The 17,620-nt window shown below is 33.9% G+C and overlaps 1 protein-coding gene and 1 pseudogene across 1 annotated transcript; one reads left to right on the top strand and one right to left on the bottom strand.

The window, feature by feature from the left end:
- Window positions 1–11,259: 11,259 nt before the first annotated feature.
- LOC140839394 (zinc finger protein CONSTANS-LIKE 5-like) lies at window positions 11,260–12,644 on the bottom strand. The gene is made up of 2 exons (XM_073206067.1): window positions 11,811–12,644; window positions 11,260–11,717 (listed from the first exon to the last, which is right to left on the bottom strand). Exons 1-2 carry the CDS (start codon window positions 12,558–12,560, stop codon window positions 11,361–11,363), a joined length of 1,107 nt encoding a protein of 368 aa, XP_073062168.1. The 5' UTR covers window positions 12,561–12,644; the 3' UTR covers window positions 11,260–11,360.
- A 326-nt stretch (window positions 12,645–12,970) lies between these two features.
- Window positions 12,971–16,129, top strand: LOC140839171 (uncharacterized; annotated as a pseudogene).
- The last annotated feature ends 1,491 nt before the right edge of the window (window positions 16,130–17,620 follow it).

The raw sequence follows: 17,620 nt of genomic DNA, 5'->3' as shown, positions 1-17,620 counted from the left end.
GGGGTGAATGGGAAGGTAGTGACCTTCAAAGCAAAGCTGGTTGCAAAAGATTATACTCAAAGGCAAAAGTTGACTATGAGGAAATTTTTTCACCAGTTGCTATGTTTAAGTCCATTAGATTACTACTAGCCATAGCATCATGGTATGACAATGAGATATGGAAAATGGATGTAAAGACTGCAATCCTCAATGGAGACATCAAAGAAGAAACTTATATGTCTCAACCTGAGGGATACACATCAGTAGGAAGTGAGCATAAGGTATGCAAACTTCAGAGATCAATATATGGTCTCAAGCAGGAGTCAAGGAGTTGGAACCTCAGATTTGATAGCACTATCAAAGAGTTTGGTTTTGCTAATAATCCTGAGGAACCGTGCATGTACAAGAAGGTTAGTGGGAGTGTAGTGACATCCCTAGTACTTTATGTTGATGATATCCTGCTCATTGGGAATGATGTAGGATTATTGCAATCAACTAAAGTATGGTTGGCCTGTAAATTCTCCATGAAAGACATGGGTGAAGCATCCTACGTATTGGGAATACAAATCTATAGAGATAGATCAAAGAGGAAGCTCGGACTCACCCAATCCACCTATATCGATACCATTATAAAACGATTCTCTATGGAAGAGTCCAAGAGAGGATACTTACCAATGTGTCATGGTATTACTCTATCTAAAGCTTTGTGTCCCAAAACTGATGTAGAGATAGAGATGATGACACGTATTCCATATGCGTCAGCTATTGGTAGTATCATGTATGGTATGATATCGACACGTCCTGATGTTACTTATGCTTTGAGTGTTACAAGCAAATATCAGGCGAACCCTGGTCCAATGCATTGGAAGGCCGTGAAAGATATTCTTAAGTACTTGAGAAGGACTAAGAACTTGTTCATGGTCTATGAGGGTGGAGAATTGAAATTGGAAGGCTACACGGATTCTAGCTTCCAATATGACGTAGATGATTCGAAATCGACCTCTGTTTTTGTATTCATGCTATATGGTGCGGCTGTCTTTTGGAAAGGTTCCAAGCAAGACACCATTGCGGATTCCACCACTGAAGCTGAATACATTTTTGCATCTGATGCATCCAAAGAGGCAGTTTGGATTAGGAATTTTGTCCAAGAGTTGGGCGTTATTCCTAATAGAGTTGATCCAGTCCCGTTGTACTGGGACAACACTGGTGTCATTGCGCAAGCAAAGGAACCAAGGTCTCATCAGCGATCCAAACATGTACTGAGGAAGTTCCACATCATACGGGAGATAGTGGGAAAAGGAAACATATCAGTTGAAAGAGTCCCCTCTACAGATAATGTTGCTGATCCACTTACAAGGCCCTTGCCAGGACCATTGTTTGAAAAGCATCGCAAAGCAATGGGATTAAGGGTAGTTGGCTCTAGGGCAAGTGGGAGATTGTTAGAGTAGATGCCCTGCAAACCAACGGTTGGCTAGGGATTTTATTGACTCGGTTGTAATAAACAATCTTTATTTTAATATAATTTAACTTTTTATGGTCTTGTTATACTTTATCTGTATACCCATGCAAACAGCATAGATAAAGTCATTGATTATGCTTTAATACAAATGAATCGTAATTCGATGTTGAAACTCATTTGTAAACACTGCATATTCTAAATTCGTTCCTAGTCGATTCAGCCGCATAAAACGTGGATAAAGGTCGCTTGAGCTCGAGACTAGCATCTGTGATGTTGTGTACTGCGTTTCTTGGTAAGGGCATAGAGATGTCCAAACATGCAGATGGGTAGTCATATGATGATTATACCGAACAACCCTCCCTCGGACTTTCCAAGTGGTTATCATTCATCGAGAGGATAAGTCCGTGGTTATGATTGTACACCATTAGTCCTTACGACCCGGGACAACACTGAGGCTCTATATGCTAGGCTGTGCTTTGACTCGTTTACCGGCACCAGGAGAGTCATCAGGTGGCGAGGTTGGGTACAGTTGCGACACATATAGGAGCCAGTGCATTGTAGACGGGGATTCACCGCTCACCTACGGGTGTGGATATCCTATGTGATCTAATGAAATAATAGTGCATGGAATCTCTGGCCAGAGTACGAGATGTATGTTGGAGAAGGAGTTCTCCAAATAGTACACGCGATGCCACTATTGTAGTTATCACATAGTTATCGAATTAATATGCAACCCTCGATGAACCAATGGTTGCAGATTCGATCGGGATATATTAGATGAAGGGACCGTACTGTACGTTAATCATAATCGACCGGTTCTTGCAGGCACTATCAGTGATACCTAGGGGGATCATGGGGCGATGCTACTAGACGCTCTTACCATGATCCGATGGGTGCAATCAGAAATGAGTTCTGACATTCTTGATCAAGGTGTTGATGAAAAGAATGGGGCTAACTAGGGTAAGCCCAAATAAAGGATTATGTCCTGAATCACAAAGAGTTGTGAGCCCACGGCTAGCTGTATCCCTGAACCATTGAGGGTCACACAAGCACTGGATCATTTTTTCCCGTTGAGAGAATAAATTCAAGGAGTTGAATTTATATTATAATATAGTAAATTCAAGGAGTTGAATTTATGATAATTAAATTTTGAGAGAATAAATTCAAGGAGTTGAATTTATAAAATTTGAGAATTTAATTTATTAAACACAAATGTTGGGTTTATTAAATATTAAATTTTGGAGGTGATAAAAATTCAAGGAGTTAAATTTACAATTTAAATAATGAATTCAAATGTTGAATTTATAATGTATTTAATTTATTAAGCTCAAGAGTTGAGTTGATTAATTAATAAATTAAATATAGTGGGAAGTATGTTTAATGGGCTTGTAGGAGTATAAATCCAACATACTAAATAATTAAAGTTTTTAATTGACTTTGATTAATTAATTAAACTAGTTGAAAAACAATATTCTCGCCATCTTCATTAGCAAATCTTATGAGAAGAAATGTATATTCTTCTCTATTTGATGCCTCTAAAAATCTCCACACAATTAAGTGTTTTGTAGAAAAAATATTTGTTTCATCAAGGAAATAAAATCAAAGAATTTTGTTATTTCAGTATTCTACAAATTATATTTATTTTTTGTAAATATTTTAACTTAATCTACAAGCAAATAAAATCAATGAATTTTGGTTATTCTATCTTCTAGACAACTGACAAAATATGATTTAATTAGTATTTTATTATATTTATCAAAAAGTGTTCAACTCTTTAATGATATAACATATTTATGCAATATGTTATTTAAATACAACAATTCAAAATTAAGATAACATAATTTTTTTTATATTTCATACTATATATTGGAAATATTAAATTTGTATATATTAATTTTTTTCTGAGAAACTTCTTGCATATATAACTCATTCAAAAGATTATAGATTTACAAAATAAAACAAATCATATTCAATTTAATATTTTGTGAAAAATATATGTTCACTTCATCTACAAGCAAATAAAAACAAATAACTTTGACCTTAATTCACACTTTTATAATATGTATAGATTTTTAATTTTTAATTTATTATTATTTATCATACATAATTATTTTAATATTATAACTAATTAATTATCTCAAATTCGAGCTCACGATCTACCTAAACGAGCCGAGCTCGAACCCGAGCTCGTGAACCACTTAAACGAGCCGAGCTCGAGTTCGTGAGCTCACGAACCTATTACCGAACATGTTCACGAGCTAACAAGCCGAACATCATTAATCTCGAGCTCGGCTCAACAAAATTGTGGGGACCCGGACGCTAATCAAGTTCTTAATCATCATTGGGACTAGTTAATCAATAATAAACAGGGTCTAATTTTTTTTTAAAATGCGGAACGTAGTGACATACAACATAGATACATATCAGTATATAAAATACAAATCCTGTATTTCAACATTTATTCAAACTAGGGTTTAAAACTAAAGTCAAGTGTTTAACCCTACATCTAGTCCAAGTCCGGTGCCACCACTCTAATCACGATCTAGCAATTCATGTCCTCGACCCTGGACCTGTCCCACCTGTTGTCAAGTACGCATACAAACAAGACAACAGCCGGATATACCGGTGAGAATATAATCCCCAGTATAAATCAATGAAACATGCAATCATATAAACAATATAAAGCATGTAATCAGGTAACATGAATATGTATCAAAATCTGAAACATAAACAATATCAAATCAAACTGTCGACATCAATCATAATTCAGACTAGACTCAATCCTAGTCTAGGGATCCCGGTTTCCAGATGTGGTATTCCTATATCGAATTCCGTAAAGGATGGAACCATAATTTCTATTACTCGATATAACCAGTGCCCTGGTATTCCTATATCGAATTCCGTAATAGAAGAATTCCAATACCCTTTACTCGATATAACCAAATATGGTGTTCCTATATCGAATTCTGTAATAGATTCCATTACTCGATATAACCAAACATCCAGTGTCCTGACCTAACCGTCAAGGACTGTAGCTCTATCGCTAATATCCTATCTTGAGACATCGTGCAATGTGCCGTGGCGATACCACCACTATCCGGCACTTCTGTCACAAGATAACTCGTCTAATACCTGTCATCTAAATTCAAGAGAACAAGTACATTAATCAATGTAATGCAATTATCCATGCAATAAAATAAAGTATGTGATTTAGGGAAACTCAAGTCTAAGCTGACTCAAGTCCATCTCCCAATACCACATTGACTTATACCTTTCTTTCGTCGGTTTCTGGCTCAGTCGAAGTCCTGAACTCACAGCCTGTCTGGCAATGACAATATCAATAATCTCATGTCAATATACCATTCCAATTAATAACAATCTGATCAATCTGGATTTAATTCAAAATCAACAGTATAACGGTACAATCTCAGTATTCCCATTAATACTATAACACCAGATAATAGTTACAATCCATAACCCATATCCAATACAGTCCGTAATCTACTCACGATTCAAATCTGTCTGGTATAAATCAATATACCCCAGAAAATTCATAACAATTCCATAATCAGTCTGTTTCTTAATCTGACTTCGATTCTATGATGTCTACTATGTCAAGAACGACATATATGAGTTCCATTCAATTCTGACAATAGCATAATTTCAAAGCATGTCAAAACGTAGCAAAACTTACGTCAAGTTGTAGCCTACGTCGCTAGGAACTCGGTACCGAAGTCGGATTACAATTCAGATGGACGGATTCCTCATAAAAGGCGTAAGGATTTTTCACTCTTTTCCCCTGACCCTTTTCTCGATTCCTTCTTTGTTTTCTTATCAAAGAACAAACGTATATATGTATATATATACTTACGTTGCATGTTTCAGCAACGTGTCACATTTCTTGAATCTCGGCTGACGCTCGAGCGGTAATAAACTACCGCTCGAGCGCGGCAGTTTCTGTCTGATTCCTTTCGAATTTATACATTGGCGCTCGGGCGGTCAAAAAATACCGCCCGGGCGCCACTTCTTCTGTCCAAGATGTATTCCTATTGGACTTTGGCGCTCGGGCGGTCATTTCTTACCGCTCGGGCACCAATGTTTCTGTCCAACAATTGCACCCTTCAAATATAATTTTATTTCGTGTCCCGATTAATCCTTTCGTAATCATATCACATTATAAATCAATAATTACCGATTACTAGGATTAAATTTTCGGGCATTACAAAAATTGTCGAGCCCAAAATAAGGCTCGGGCTCGGCTCGATAAGCTTAACGAACGAGCCCGAACGAGCTTTTTAACGAGCCGAGATCCGAAAAACTCGCGAACAGCTCGGCTCATTTACATCCCTAATCTTTTCCTTCCTTCAAATTTTTCTCCTATTTGATTTGCATGATCAATTGACGGCAAGCATATTATATCACATTTTCTTCTTTGAAAATAACATCAAATAAATCAGATACAATTGACTGTTGCTACAAGAATCGTAATAAATTATTGATTTAAAAAAAATGTGACTGATTTTTTCAAAGTATATTTAAATTTATTGGGCATCAGTTTTTCTGCCTGGTTGTCCACTTTCAAGCATGTGATATAACACAAATTAATTGATTAAATCTATTTTATTAATATTTGCGGGAGAAAAAGGGGAAAAAATTGAAATATTTCAAATCATCATAACACTATATAAATTATGATTTAACTGGGAAAAAAAACTACTCAAAAACTTCATAAGAGTTTCTCACATGATTTAAAATACCCAGGTTTTACGTTTATCTTCAAAATAAAAATAAAAAGCTAAAAGGGACAAGATTTTCTTTAAAAAAAAAATTTGGGTTCAAAGATTATAGTATTCAGCTGTATTATTTTGCTTTTTTGATGCCAGAAAACAGTAACGATTCTCTTAAAATTAATTTCAACAATGGTGCTCCTTATCCTCAAAAAAGTGTCAAATTCATTGGCATTATTTGGTATAAAAAGCGATCGAAACGCCGTGCTTAAGATATTGCACCGTTCAAAATATTAGAAATATTATCAGTAACTATAGTTTTTGATAAAATGACGAACGTTCGATCATACATACATTCGATATCAAAAAAGATTTAACGTGTTCGATTCTCATGATTACAAGATGAGAAACTGATGAGAGACATTGTTCGAAATCCAAGTAGAATTTGAATTGTGTTGTCTTGTTACCTTCTGTTAAGTTTGCCAGATTAGTCACGAAAACCTCATTGTAAAGTAAAATGGGCCTCGAAGTCTGGTACATTGGAATTGGGCCGAGCCGAAAACACAATTGAAATAGAAAAAAAAAATCTAATATTTCAAGAAGTATCCATGTTATCTGACCGACAATCTAGCCAATTGGGTTTAAATTGAGTGGGTGTCTTATGAATCTTTATTTATGAAATGGGTGATATTCACAAAAAAATTAATATTCTTAGCATAAAAGTAATATTTTTTCATGGATGACCCAAATACGATATTTATCTCACAAAATATGACCCGTAAGACCGTCTCACACAAGTTTTTGTCATTTACATTTTGATTTTTATTGAATAAAAATAATAATAAACATTGGCAAAAGGACAAAGAAATAATAATAATCCATATACATCTCTCTAAGTTCTAACACTTTCAACAACAAAATGGGGTTATATCCAAATTAGTTTGTAAAGGTATCACCCAACAGATTTCACCTTTAAAAAAATCTAAACTTTTGTTCGAGAGAACCTAGCCTTCCTTCGGTTCATGTCATTTTCTTACAATTGTATCTTCCGTGTCGAGATTAACCTTTTTCTAATCATCGTCTCTCTCGTAACGTTCATTTTCTGCGTTTAATAATTTATAATAAACATCTTTCATTAAATCCAGCTTCACAAACTTGTTAAGATCTCTTCCAGATGTTTACTAATAATATTAAAACAAATCCGATCCGTACTAAATAAATCAATAAATAATTTACATATATATATATATATATATATATATATATATATATATATATTATATTGTATAAAAATATAAAAGAGGAGAAATGTAGGTGGGATGAACAACTAGACGAGTCCCAAAAAAAGGTGATGCAACAGATAATGGTCCCCCAATTACAAAACATTTCGGGCCTTGCCCACGTGAACTTCACGCTAGTTGGGTTGGAGGACACCACCCCCATCTTGTTATATGGAGCCCACGTCAATCATTTTCTTTTACTTTTTTTGTTTTTTTCTTTCAAGCAAAAAATACAATATAATAAAATAAAACCGAGTTGGTTTAATTATAAATTGATTACCCCATGTAGGTAAGAACAGTAAATTTGTTTTAAATCTCCAAAATCAAATTTAATTTGTATTCATTATTTATTAGAAAAATTATTTGCTTGTAGTCTTTGCTCCCAAAAAAAAAAAAATTATGCGATCTTTGGACCTATATGTTTTTTTGTCATATGAAAATCGGTGATTGAAAATATAATACTAATATGTAATATTTGGATACCAACTATTTCAGAACTGATACTAATATATAATTTTTTTAATATTCGAATATGTTTATTAAATATTAATATTAGTAAAGTTGTTCCAATTTTATACTCAAAATCTTATATTTTATTCTAGGTCTAAAACATTTTGTACTTAAATATGATATATAAATATCATATTTTTAATATTTTATAATGATTTTCATCAACATGTGTGTTAGAACATTTCATCTTTACAATTTTGATTTTGATGTTAACAAAACTTGTTATTGTATTTCTAACATATTTACTCACGTGTGAAGTTGCAAATACAAGAAGAAAACAGAAACTGAATTTAGCCAAACTAAATTTCTGGCGATCTTGGGTTTTTTCATGATATCTCTCAGCTGGATGATTCAAATGACAATCAACCATCTTTCTGATCAGAAAACGGAATTTGAAACAAGTCGTCACATCAGTTGGAGAAAATCAGATGTTATCTAGGACAAACTGATCAATGAATGACCAAACTGATTGCACAAAACAATAGTCAGTTGGGTATGAGTAGTTGTGGTATTTTGGCCTTATCTCCCAGTTCGGTTATTGGAAAGAAGCGATTCAGTATGCGTTGAAAAGATAAGCCGATGATCTACAAATCATTTTAAGAAGTCAAAGTCTGAATCGAAGTTTAAGATACTGATAAATGACGATTAATCCACTAGTTCTGCACAAATGAAATCAGCAAGGCTGATTACAGCACTCCAGCTGAAACTGAATCGTTGAGCAGCTGACTAATTGAACTGAATCAGTTGAGATGCTGACCAGTTGAACTAAACGACCCGTTGAACTAAACCAGTTGACCAAAATTTGACCAGTTTAGGCTCAGGAAAATGTCCAGCAAGACGAATTTGACCGTTGCAATTTTAGAAACAGTACATAAACTTTTCAAACGGTCATATTATTGTGTCTAACGTATATATCAGTGTCGAGGCCTATAAATACAACATATTTAAAGTCAAACAATAGTTTTTAAAGGGGATTCAAAGCATGGGCAGTGGGCATGAAGAAATCAGCTAGTTGATAGTACAAGCCTTTATGTGAGGATATATTTGAAATATACATTGTAAATGATAAATTCATTACACATATACATGAGAGTTGAATTTCAATGTTTAGTTGAGTGAGTCTTCACACAAAAACATTAAAAATTGTGTTTGTAATCTTGGCGTAAGAGACGTTAAACATTATGCGGATTGTGAGGTTGCATCCTACAATCGAGAGTGTGCTATGAGTTTCAATTAGGCAAGAGATAAATCATAAATTGAAATGGGTTTGTACAAAGAGTTGTATAAATCAAAGTCTTCTAGTGGATCATTCCCAAGAGGAAGAAGAGGTGGTGACGTAGAAGTATTTGAAGTCTCCTAATATCCATAAACAAATTTGTGTCTATTTATTTATTACATTTACTTATCATCTTCATTGTTTTAAAGATGCATTAATGAAGCATTTTATGTGTTCTTCAAATGCAAAAATGTTTCATACCAAATGTTTGATAAAATGCTTCAACCAAAATATTTTTACTTATTCAACTTGAATATATTTTAAATACTTTATAAATATTTAATCGGTTTCTTCGAAAGATTATTTCAAGTGTTTTCTGCTTGGTTTGAAAATCAAACTCGATTTAATTCATCAGTGTTCAATATTTCAAGAATCAAGCTATTGTAAGTTCAACGATTTTCTCCCAAATCAATCCTATCAATGTGAATCCAAAGAGCGCATAAACATTTTTTGTGAATAAAGAAATAAAAACACATATTTTTTCTGACAAGAATTAAATGCAAAATTAAGTTCGGTATCGGGGATTTAAACCAAATTCACCAATGTGAGGGAGAAATGTTCTTCGAATATACACTAACGCTTATTTTGTATACCTTTTTTAATATTATATAATCACAAAATAAATGTAAATTTATTTAATATCTTTGTTTGTTAATTTTGTTTTATCTTCTAAGAAACCTTTTATTTTAAAATATAAAATGTATTTTAGATAATTAAAAATAATATTATACTATACAAATAATAAATTACGGAGACAACATTTACACTGTATATGTCGATTTAGATAAATGCCTTGGGATAGGAAAAATTAAATGAAACTCGAGCAGCAAATAGTCGAACTCTTTAATGTAGAATGGTGTTAATATGGAAATTTTAATTATTTATTTTTAAAATTAATAATAATTAATATGATAGTCAATTGTCGACAATTTTTATTTTGTACTAAAATTATCACGGGATTGACATTTTAAGTAATGTGATACTTACTAAATAATGGAAACTTACACTGATAATATGTGAATTTAATTACGAATCTATGTATTATATAATTATTCAAACGAAAAAATTGGTATAATTAATTGAATTTAATTAATAGTGGTTATTTAGATTATGTGTATCTTGAATTTATATAGATAAATTGTATATCATAAATAAAAATAATACACAATTTCTCAAACTACAAAAATAAACCATTTTTATTGAATAAAAATGACATAATTAGTAAATTTATATCTTATCTATAAGTATAACTACAATATCTTAATAAAATATTTTTTATATTTATATATTTTTTGAATTTTTAAATGATTATATCGTGCATAACATTAAAAATTATTTTCAAAATTTTTAATTTTATTAATAATATATGAATTTTCCATACAAAAATTCGAAAATATACGTACACATGGCGTGCCAGGAATAATAACTTAGCAAGGCGTTTGGCTCGTGGTGGGAATTTGGTACAATCATGAAAGATAGGTTAGATTTTTATATGAATATATCTAAATTTTAAACGATTATTTTTTGGAATGGTGAAAAGACTTGTCGGCCAATCAGAATTCAGATTCAGATCCCAAGTTGCCATGAACCAAGAAAAATATATTATGGACCACCAATTAATTATCATAATTACTTGTTGGAAACTTAAACATACACCTTTTCGTGTCTATTACTAGACTCTCTTAAGTCTAAATTGTGAGATGTATATTTTATTTGAGTTATCAATTAAAAAAATATAATTTCATTGTAAATATAAGTATTGTTGACTCATCTCACTGATAAATATCCGTAAAACCATCTCACAAAAGACCACCATTATTTTTTAAAAAAAATAGTATAGTGCGTTCGAGGTGAAATTTTCTCTTCTATTTTTTGATAAAATACCCATTTTCATTATCTTGATTTATAGTTTGATATTTATTTAATCTAATAGCATATATCCATTTTATTGTTATATAATATAATTGTTAATAGAAATATATTTTTTCTCCCTTTCAATTTATATTTCAAACATAGGTGACTTTGCTCTTCTTCTAAAACTTTCTTTCATTTATTTCACATATAGAAAGCAATTAATTAATTTGATTACAGATTAATAGTAGTACATCTTGATTCTTCAACCCATCGCATCAGAACGATGGAACGACGCCGTATCTAGCATCAACGATGAAGTTACCCGAACCGGAGCCAAAAAAACCGGTCGATATAAGGCTCGGAATCGGTTCTTTCACGAACCGGCCTTTAATCCGTGGTCGGGTTTCTGCGTAAGCCTTTCGCGAAGCATAACGAATTGTCTTCTCGAATTTCCTGTTCTTCTTCTTCTCCCTGTACCTCAGAACCCTAGCTTCCCTGTCCATATCCGCCACCTGCGTCCCTTGATTTGCGCTAAGATCGACGCTGGGAGCAGTTCTTGCAAAAGGATATGATGTTTCGGACAGAGTACTTCCATCAGGAACAACGCCCACCTCCATTGTAGATGATGAAATCTGAGGTTAAATTTAGGCGACATTTACTTATTCTCGGTGCAATTATCAGTCATGCTCAATTGTTTGATTAGGGTATTGAGAGATTGTACTTACGCTGCGGCTGAGAGATGGGTTGTTGTAGCTGTTGGTGTAGGAAGTGATGCTGGATTTCTTGAAATCGATGTCAAACTGGATTTCTGGCGAGTTGTCCGCTAAATGTGCCGTGATCGGAGGTATTGTGGTTGTTTGCACCGGGACGACGCTGTCGCCGCAAGGCTGAGAGGGAATTTGGAAGCTTTCGAAATCAAGAAACTGATCCGAGCCCGAGAACAAGAATTCCATTGGCTTCACAAAACGGCTGTTATCGAGAAATTTGGCTGCAGGATTCGGGTTCGCGGAGACCCAAGAATCGGTGATATAGCTGTTTTGTGTGATGAAAGAGTCTAATTTATCAGTGGAGTTGCTGGTGGGTGCTGGAAAGGAGGAGGCGGCGGTTGTGGAGGTCTTGAGAAGCATGGATTCAGCCGTGTCGTAGAAGGGCAAAACAGGGGAGCGCTCGTGGCGGCGGGCGAGAGGGTTAGCACAATGGATGTCGTTGTCACAGGTGACGCAGAGGGCGGCGGCGTCAGCCTTGCAGGTGACGGCGGCAGGTGCTTGCTCACACACCTCGCACATCCACACACGTTCGTGCTTGAGCGCCAAGATGTTGTTGTGCACCTTGGAATCACAGGACATGCACATGAAGGCGGATTCTGGCCGGCAGAAGAGCAGTGCCGCCGCGGACTTGCAGTAGTCACAAGGCTTGGCCGCCTCGTGGAACGCCGGAGGGAAACACCTGGTCCTGGCCGCTCCGCCACTACCCATTTCCGTATTTGTTTTTTTGGGAAACTGAAATTTGGATTGGTTTCTCTCCCAATAATGGTATGAATTGGCTGGGGTTGTGTTAGCTTTGTATGAAGAGGAAAATCTTGAGGCTGAGCTAACACGTGGCATTGGTATCAGCCACAATAAAGATTTGATGAGATTTTTGTGCCAAGTAGTTGTCTTTTGACTGTGCTGGCCATTGGATTTAATAAATTGTTTATTACACCTTCTCTCGGATTTACCAATATAAAAACTATTTCAATCAGATTCAACTCATTTTTTAAGTAGATATAGATCAGATTAACTGATCACATAATTATAAACACGTGAATGATCTCACAATATACCTAATAATTAACAATAAGAAAACATTATATCTATCTTATACTTAAAGCGCGCAAACTCTTAAAATGGCCAGTTTTCTTCAAGTACTAGGTCACAATCCAGCTATGTGTCACTCCACCAACAACAAAGGCCAGGCCCAGCACTACGTGGAGCTTGCTATTTCTTCCACCACACAACTTGCTTCCGGTTGCGCCTTTTTTCCTTCGCCTCGTTCATCTGTCTTTCTCTGTTTTCTTATCTTGCTTTTCCTTCACCCATACTCCCGTCTGGAACGGCCAGCCTACGTAAAAAAAAAGGCTTGCTTGGTGTTCTCTCTGCGGCTTCGTGCTTCCATTTTCTCGTTGCTCCGTCTGGTGCTGCGCTATTTCCCTTCTCAAGGCCGGTAAGACTCTACTGTTTTCTGCTTTTTCCCCTTCTCCCTGTGCACTCATCTTTATATCTTGGTTTCGTTCTTCTTCGTCTCGACCATTTTGTGTTAATCAGGCGTAATTTACTTGAAAAGAAGCTAGCTGACACTGATGTATCTGAGGAAGTTCAAAATAACTTACTTAAATCTTTAGAACAAAAGGAAACTGAATATATGCACATCCAAAATGGGTGTTGATGATTTTGAGTTGTTGACAATGATTGGAAAATGAGCTTTTGGCGAGGTAATGATTTGTAAAGTACTTCGCTTACTCGGTTGTCATAAATTCCATAGGTTTTCCTTCTATAATTTCTTTAATCCTGGCATCATATTCATGAATTTTTGAATCAGCTGTTCTGAGAGATCGAAATGCCTTTCAATATAGATTGAGTCAAACAAATAATTGTTGATTTTTTATTTTTTATTTTGGTTATACAGGTTAGAGTTTGTAGGGAAAAAACTACTGGCCATGTGTGCGATGAAAAAGCTTAAGAAATCAGAAATGCTTCGTAGAGGCCAGGTACCTAAATATGAACATTTGATGATTTTGTTGTAGCCATGTTTATATTGCTGGTCCTCAATTAGCATATTTGTTAGGTTGAACATGTGAAAGCTGAAAGGAATCTGCTTGCAGAGGTGGACAGCATTTGCATTGTGAAACTATTTTGTTCTTTTCAAGATGAAGATTGTATCTCATCATGGAATATCTGCCCAGTGGAGATATGATGACTTTATTGATGAGAAAAGATATTTTGACAGAAGAAGCCCGGATTTTACGTAGCAGAGACGGTTTTGGCTATTGAATCTATCCATAAGCACAACTATATACACAGGTTTGTAGATATCTGTTTTTAATTTTCAGTTTGACTTCATAATGGATATTGCTTCAGTTGATCTGATATTTTCCCCCTTTGAATGCTTAATTTTCTACAGAGATATCAAGCCTGATAATTTACTACTTGATAGATACGGTCATTTAAGATTATCAGATTTTGGCCTGTGCAAGCCTTTAGACTGTAGTTCTCTAAAAGAAGACTTTTTAGTTGGAGACAGCTTCAATGAAACTTCAAGAAGTGATGAAAACTCCACTGCTACAAAACGCACTCAACAAGAACAATTACAACATTGGCAGAAAAATAGGAGAATGCTTGCAAGTGGTGACAAATTTTTAATATTCACGTTGCTTTTCTTCTAATTGTTGACAACTCAATACCATTGTTTCTTTTTTAATTATGCATATTTTTTGACTGCTGGCTTATTCCACAGTGGGTACACCTGATTACATTGCTCCAGAGGTTCTTCTAAAGAAGGGTTGTGGAATGGAATGTGATTGGTTAATTCCTATCGTCTAGAAGTGGAAATTTTTATTTCCTTTTGGTTTCGTTTGTACTGAATAACTGATATCAGAACCGGACATCAAAAATATCAGCAATTTTATTTTTTGTAAAAGCTACTGCATGTGCTCCTTTCCCTCACAATACCTATTTCTTTGATTTATTTTTCAGTTTTCTGTTGCCTATCTGTTTGAGTTATGGATCGGGGAAGATGATCTTAGTCATCATTTATCGGAAAATGAGACGTGTTATCGTTGCGCAGATGGTCTCTTGGTGCTATCATGTTTGAAATGCTTGTGGGATATCCACCCTTCTATTCTGACGATCCTATGTCAACTTGTAGGAAGGTATGGCTTTGGTTTGCTTTTCTAACGTGTCAAACTGCATGAGAGTAATTGGGCTACTGCAATAAATATGAAATCAAAGTGTACGTCTCTCCTGGGATCCTACTATTGTGGTATCAAAAGTGTTTTTTGGAACTCTGTTCTGTGTCCATTTGCATGCTTCACTCAAGAGTATTCAAGTGTCTTAACTTTTTATCAGTTACCAAGGTCACTTGAGGAAATTTCTTCTCTTTTCTTATTTGGTGATGAGTTATTGATCGAGGATGGAGTTGTAGCTAGAAAGGTCTAAAATAACCATATTTATTAGTTCTTACTGCTATTTTCTTCGGTGAATATTGTGGTTTCAAACTTCAATTCAAAGGTATCTGGAATCTTAAATCTTTCTTATACTTAGCCCATATTGGTTTATAATTAGAACGCTTATTAGGAGTATTGGCTAAATTTGCAGATAGTGAACTGGAGAACACATTTGAAATTCCCAGAGGAAGCTAAACTTTCTTTAGCAGCAAAATATCTGATAAGCAAATTACTTTGTAGTGTCAACCAGAGGCTCGGTTCAAATGGAGCGGAAGAAATAAAGGTGTTTTGATGTGTGCTTTCTGCTATATTTTTTGATCACCCACCTAAGTTTATGGCAAATCATTTAAATTGGGTACCCATTTAGGCTCATACTTGGTTTAATGGAATTAACTGGGACAACATTTATCTTATGGAAGCTGCATTTCTTCCAGAAGTCAATGATGAGTTGGATACCCAAAATTTTGAAGAGGTATTGACTTCTCTTGACTTGAACATTACAATAGTTTCTGAAATTGTTGATGTTTTGGGAGATGTATCAATAATTTTGATTTTTATGTTTTGGCTACAGGCTGAAAACCAATCTCGCACTTCATCAAAATCTGGCTCATGGAGAAAGGTAGTTATGCTGTCAGATCTGGAGAAGAAACCTATATTTAATTTAAAGTTCAGATGTTTAATACTTAGCAAAACAAGGTTTGCGCATGATGTGGCAGTGCCTATTGGCTAATGAAGCTAATATTATTTTTTGTTTTTCCTCATATTGCCCGGAAAAACTGTATCCTCTTTAACGAAATGCTTATTTATATTATGTGAAATAGTGAACAGCTCTCATCATATTCATTCCTTATATTTAGTGGAGTCACGCAAACTATTATATAATCGCTTGACTGTAATGAGGATTTCCAAAACTCGATGCCCTCTACAGACAATCCTAAATACCAACAAATTCCATCAAATCAACCATGTACATTAAATGAATAACAAAATCTTTATATTTTGTTATCGAAAATGTTTAGTCGTCGTATATATGTGTAAACATATTATAAACTTTATGTTAATACAAGTTTGAAACAATTTTTATTCATGTACTATAATTTCTTTTACTGGGCCATCATTATTATCTCTTATTCAGCTGTCTTATGTTTTAATTTTTAATCTCATGTGTCGTAAAATACTAAACGTTTCAATACAGATAGAACATAAAAAAATATTATTTTCATGATGTTTATAGCTTTTAAATTTACATTATTAGGTAAGATCTACATAAATATAAATACATAATTAATTATTCTGAAAAAAAATGCTTAATCATATTTTATACTGTTAATCTGGGTAGGGACACCTCAAGAATTGAGGTGCCCGTACCTAGTACATATATCTATATGTATGTATATATATATGTATATATGTATGTATCGCTTGACCAGTTCTCATATTATTAGAGATGATATATTATATTCTACCGTAATTTATCGAAAATTATATATCGTATATCATATTGAAATTATGGTATAGAATTTTTTTATATCAATAGTATATATTGTTTCGGTATTCATGTATATACCGAAATTTTCAGATTTCATCTCGTTATCATACCAAAAAATTCGATATCATTACCGTACTGTATCAAAATCTTCGGTATATCGAAAATTCTGTAAATTCATTATTTTTCAGTACAATAATCTTGGAATACCGAATATTCGGTATTTTTTCCACCCTCGATATCATATCTAAGGGCACCCGCATTCATTATTGTTACAACACTCATCACCTCATCAAAAAGCATAGGGTCCACATGGCACATACACGTTATATTAACACGTCTATTTTCTCACATTCATTTTAATATTAACACACATTATTTGTAAGTCCTGTTGTCCACTCATTCATCTTATTCTTATTTTACATTAAATAAATTCAACTTCAATTATTTACAAATTTAAATTATTATTATTTTATATTAACAATAATATGTTTTTATATTTTAAGAACGAACAATTATTTTATTTTATTTTATAAGTGTCATTTATTTAAAATTAAGAATTTATTATAAACTTAGAATGAAACAATACAACATATAAAAATAAATAACACTTGTATAAAATTAAAAAAATATATAAATTAAACTTAAGAGAAGATACAAAATACTAATTCAAGGATTGTTGTTGTATTGTGACCAAATATGTTCAACTAAGTTGGTACAAAGTTGGTGATGCACATGAGTATCACGTATTTCAAAATTTGTTCGGAGATATTCATGGAATCCTCGGTTTGAGCCCTGGACGGATTGTGCGGGTTCGTCACCTTCATCGTTGTACCAATATCATGTTA

Source organism: Primulina eburnea, chromosome 8 (genome assembly GCF_022965805.1).
Source record: "Primulina eburnea isolate SZY01 chromosome 8, ASM2296580v1, whole genome shotgun sequence".
NCBI lineage: Eukaryota > Viridiplantae > Streptophyta > Magnoliopsida > Lamiales > Gesneriaceae > Primulina > Primulina eburnea.
Note: the sequence above shows the minus strand (reverse complement) of the source record. Positions and strands in the feature narration are given on the sequence as shown.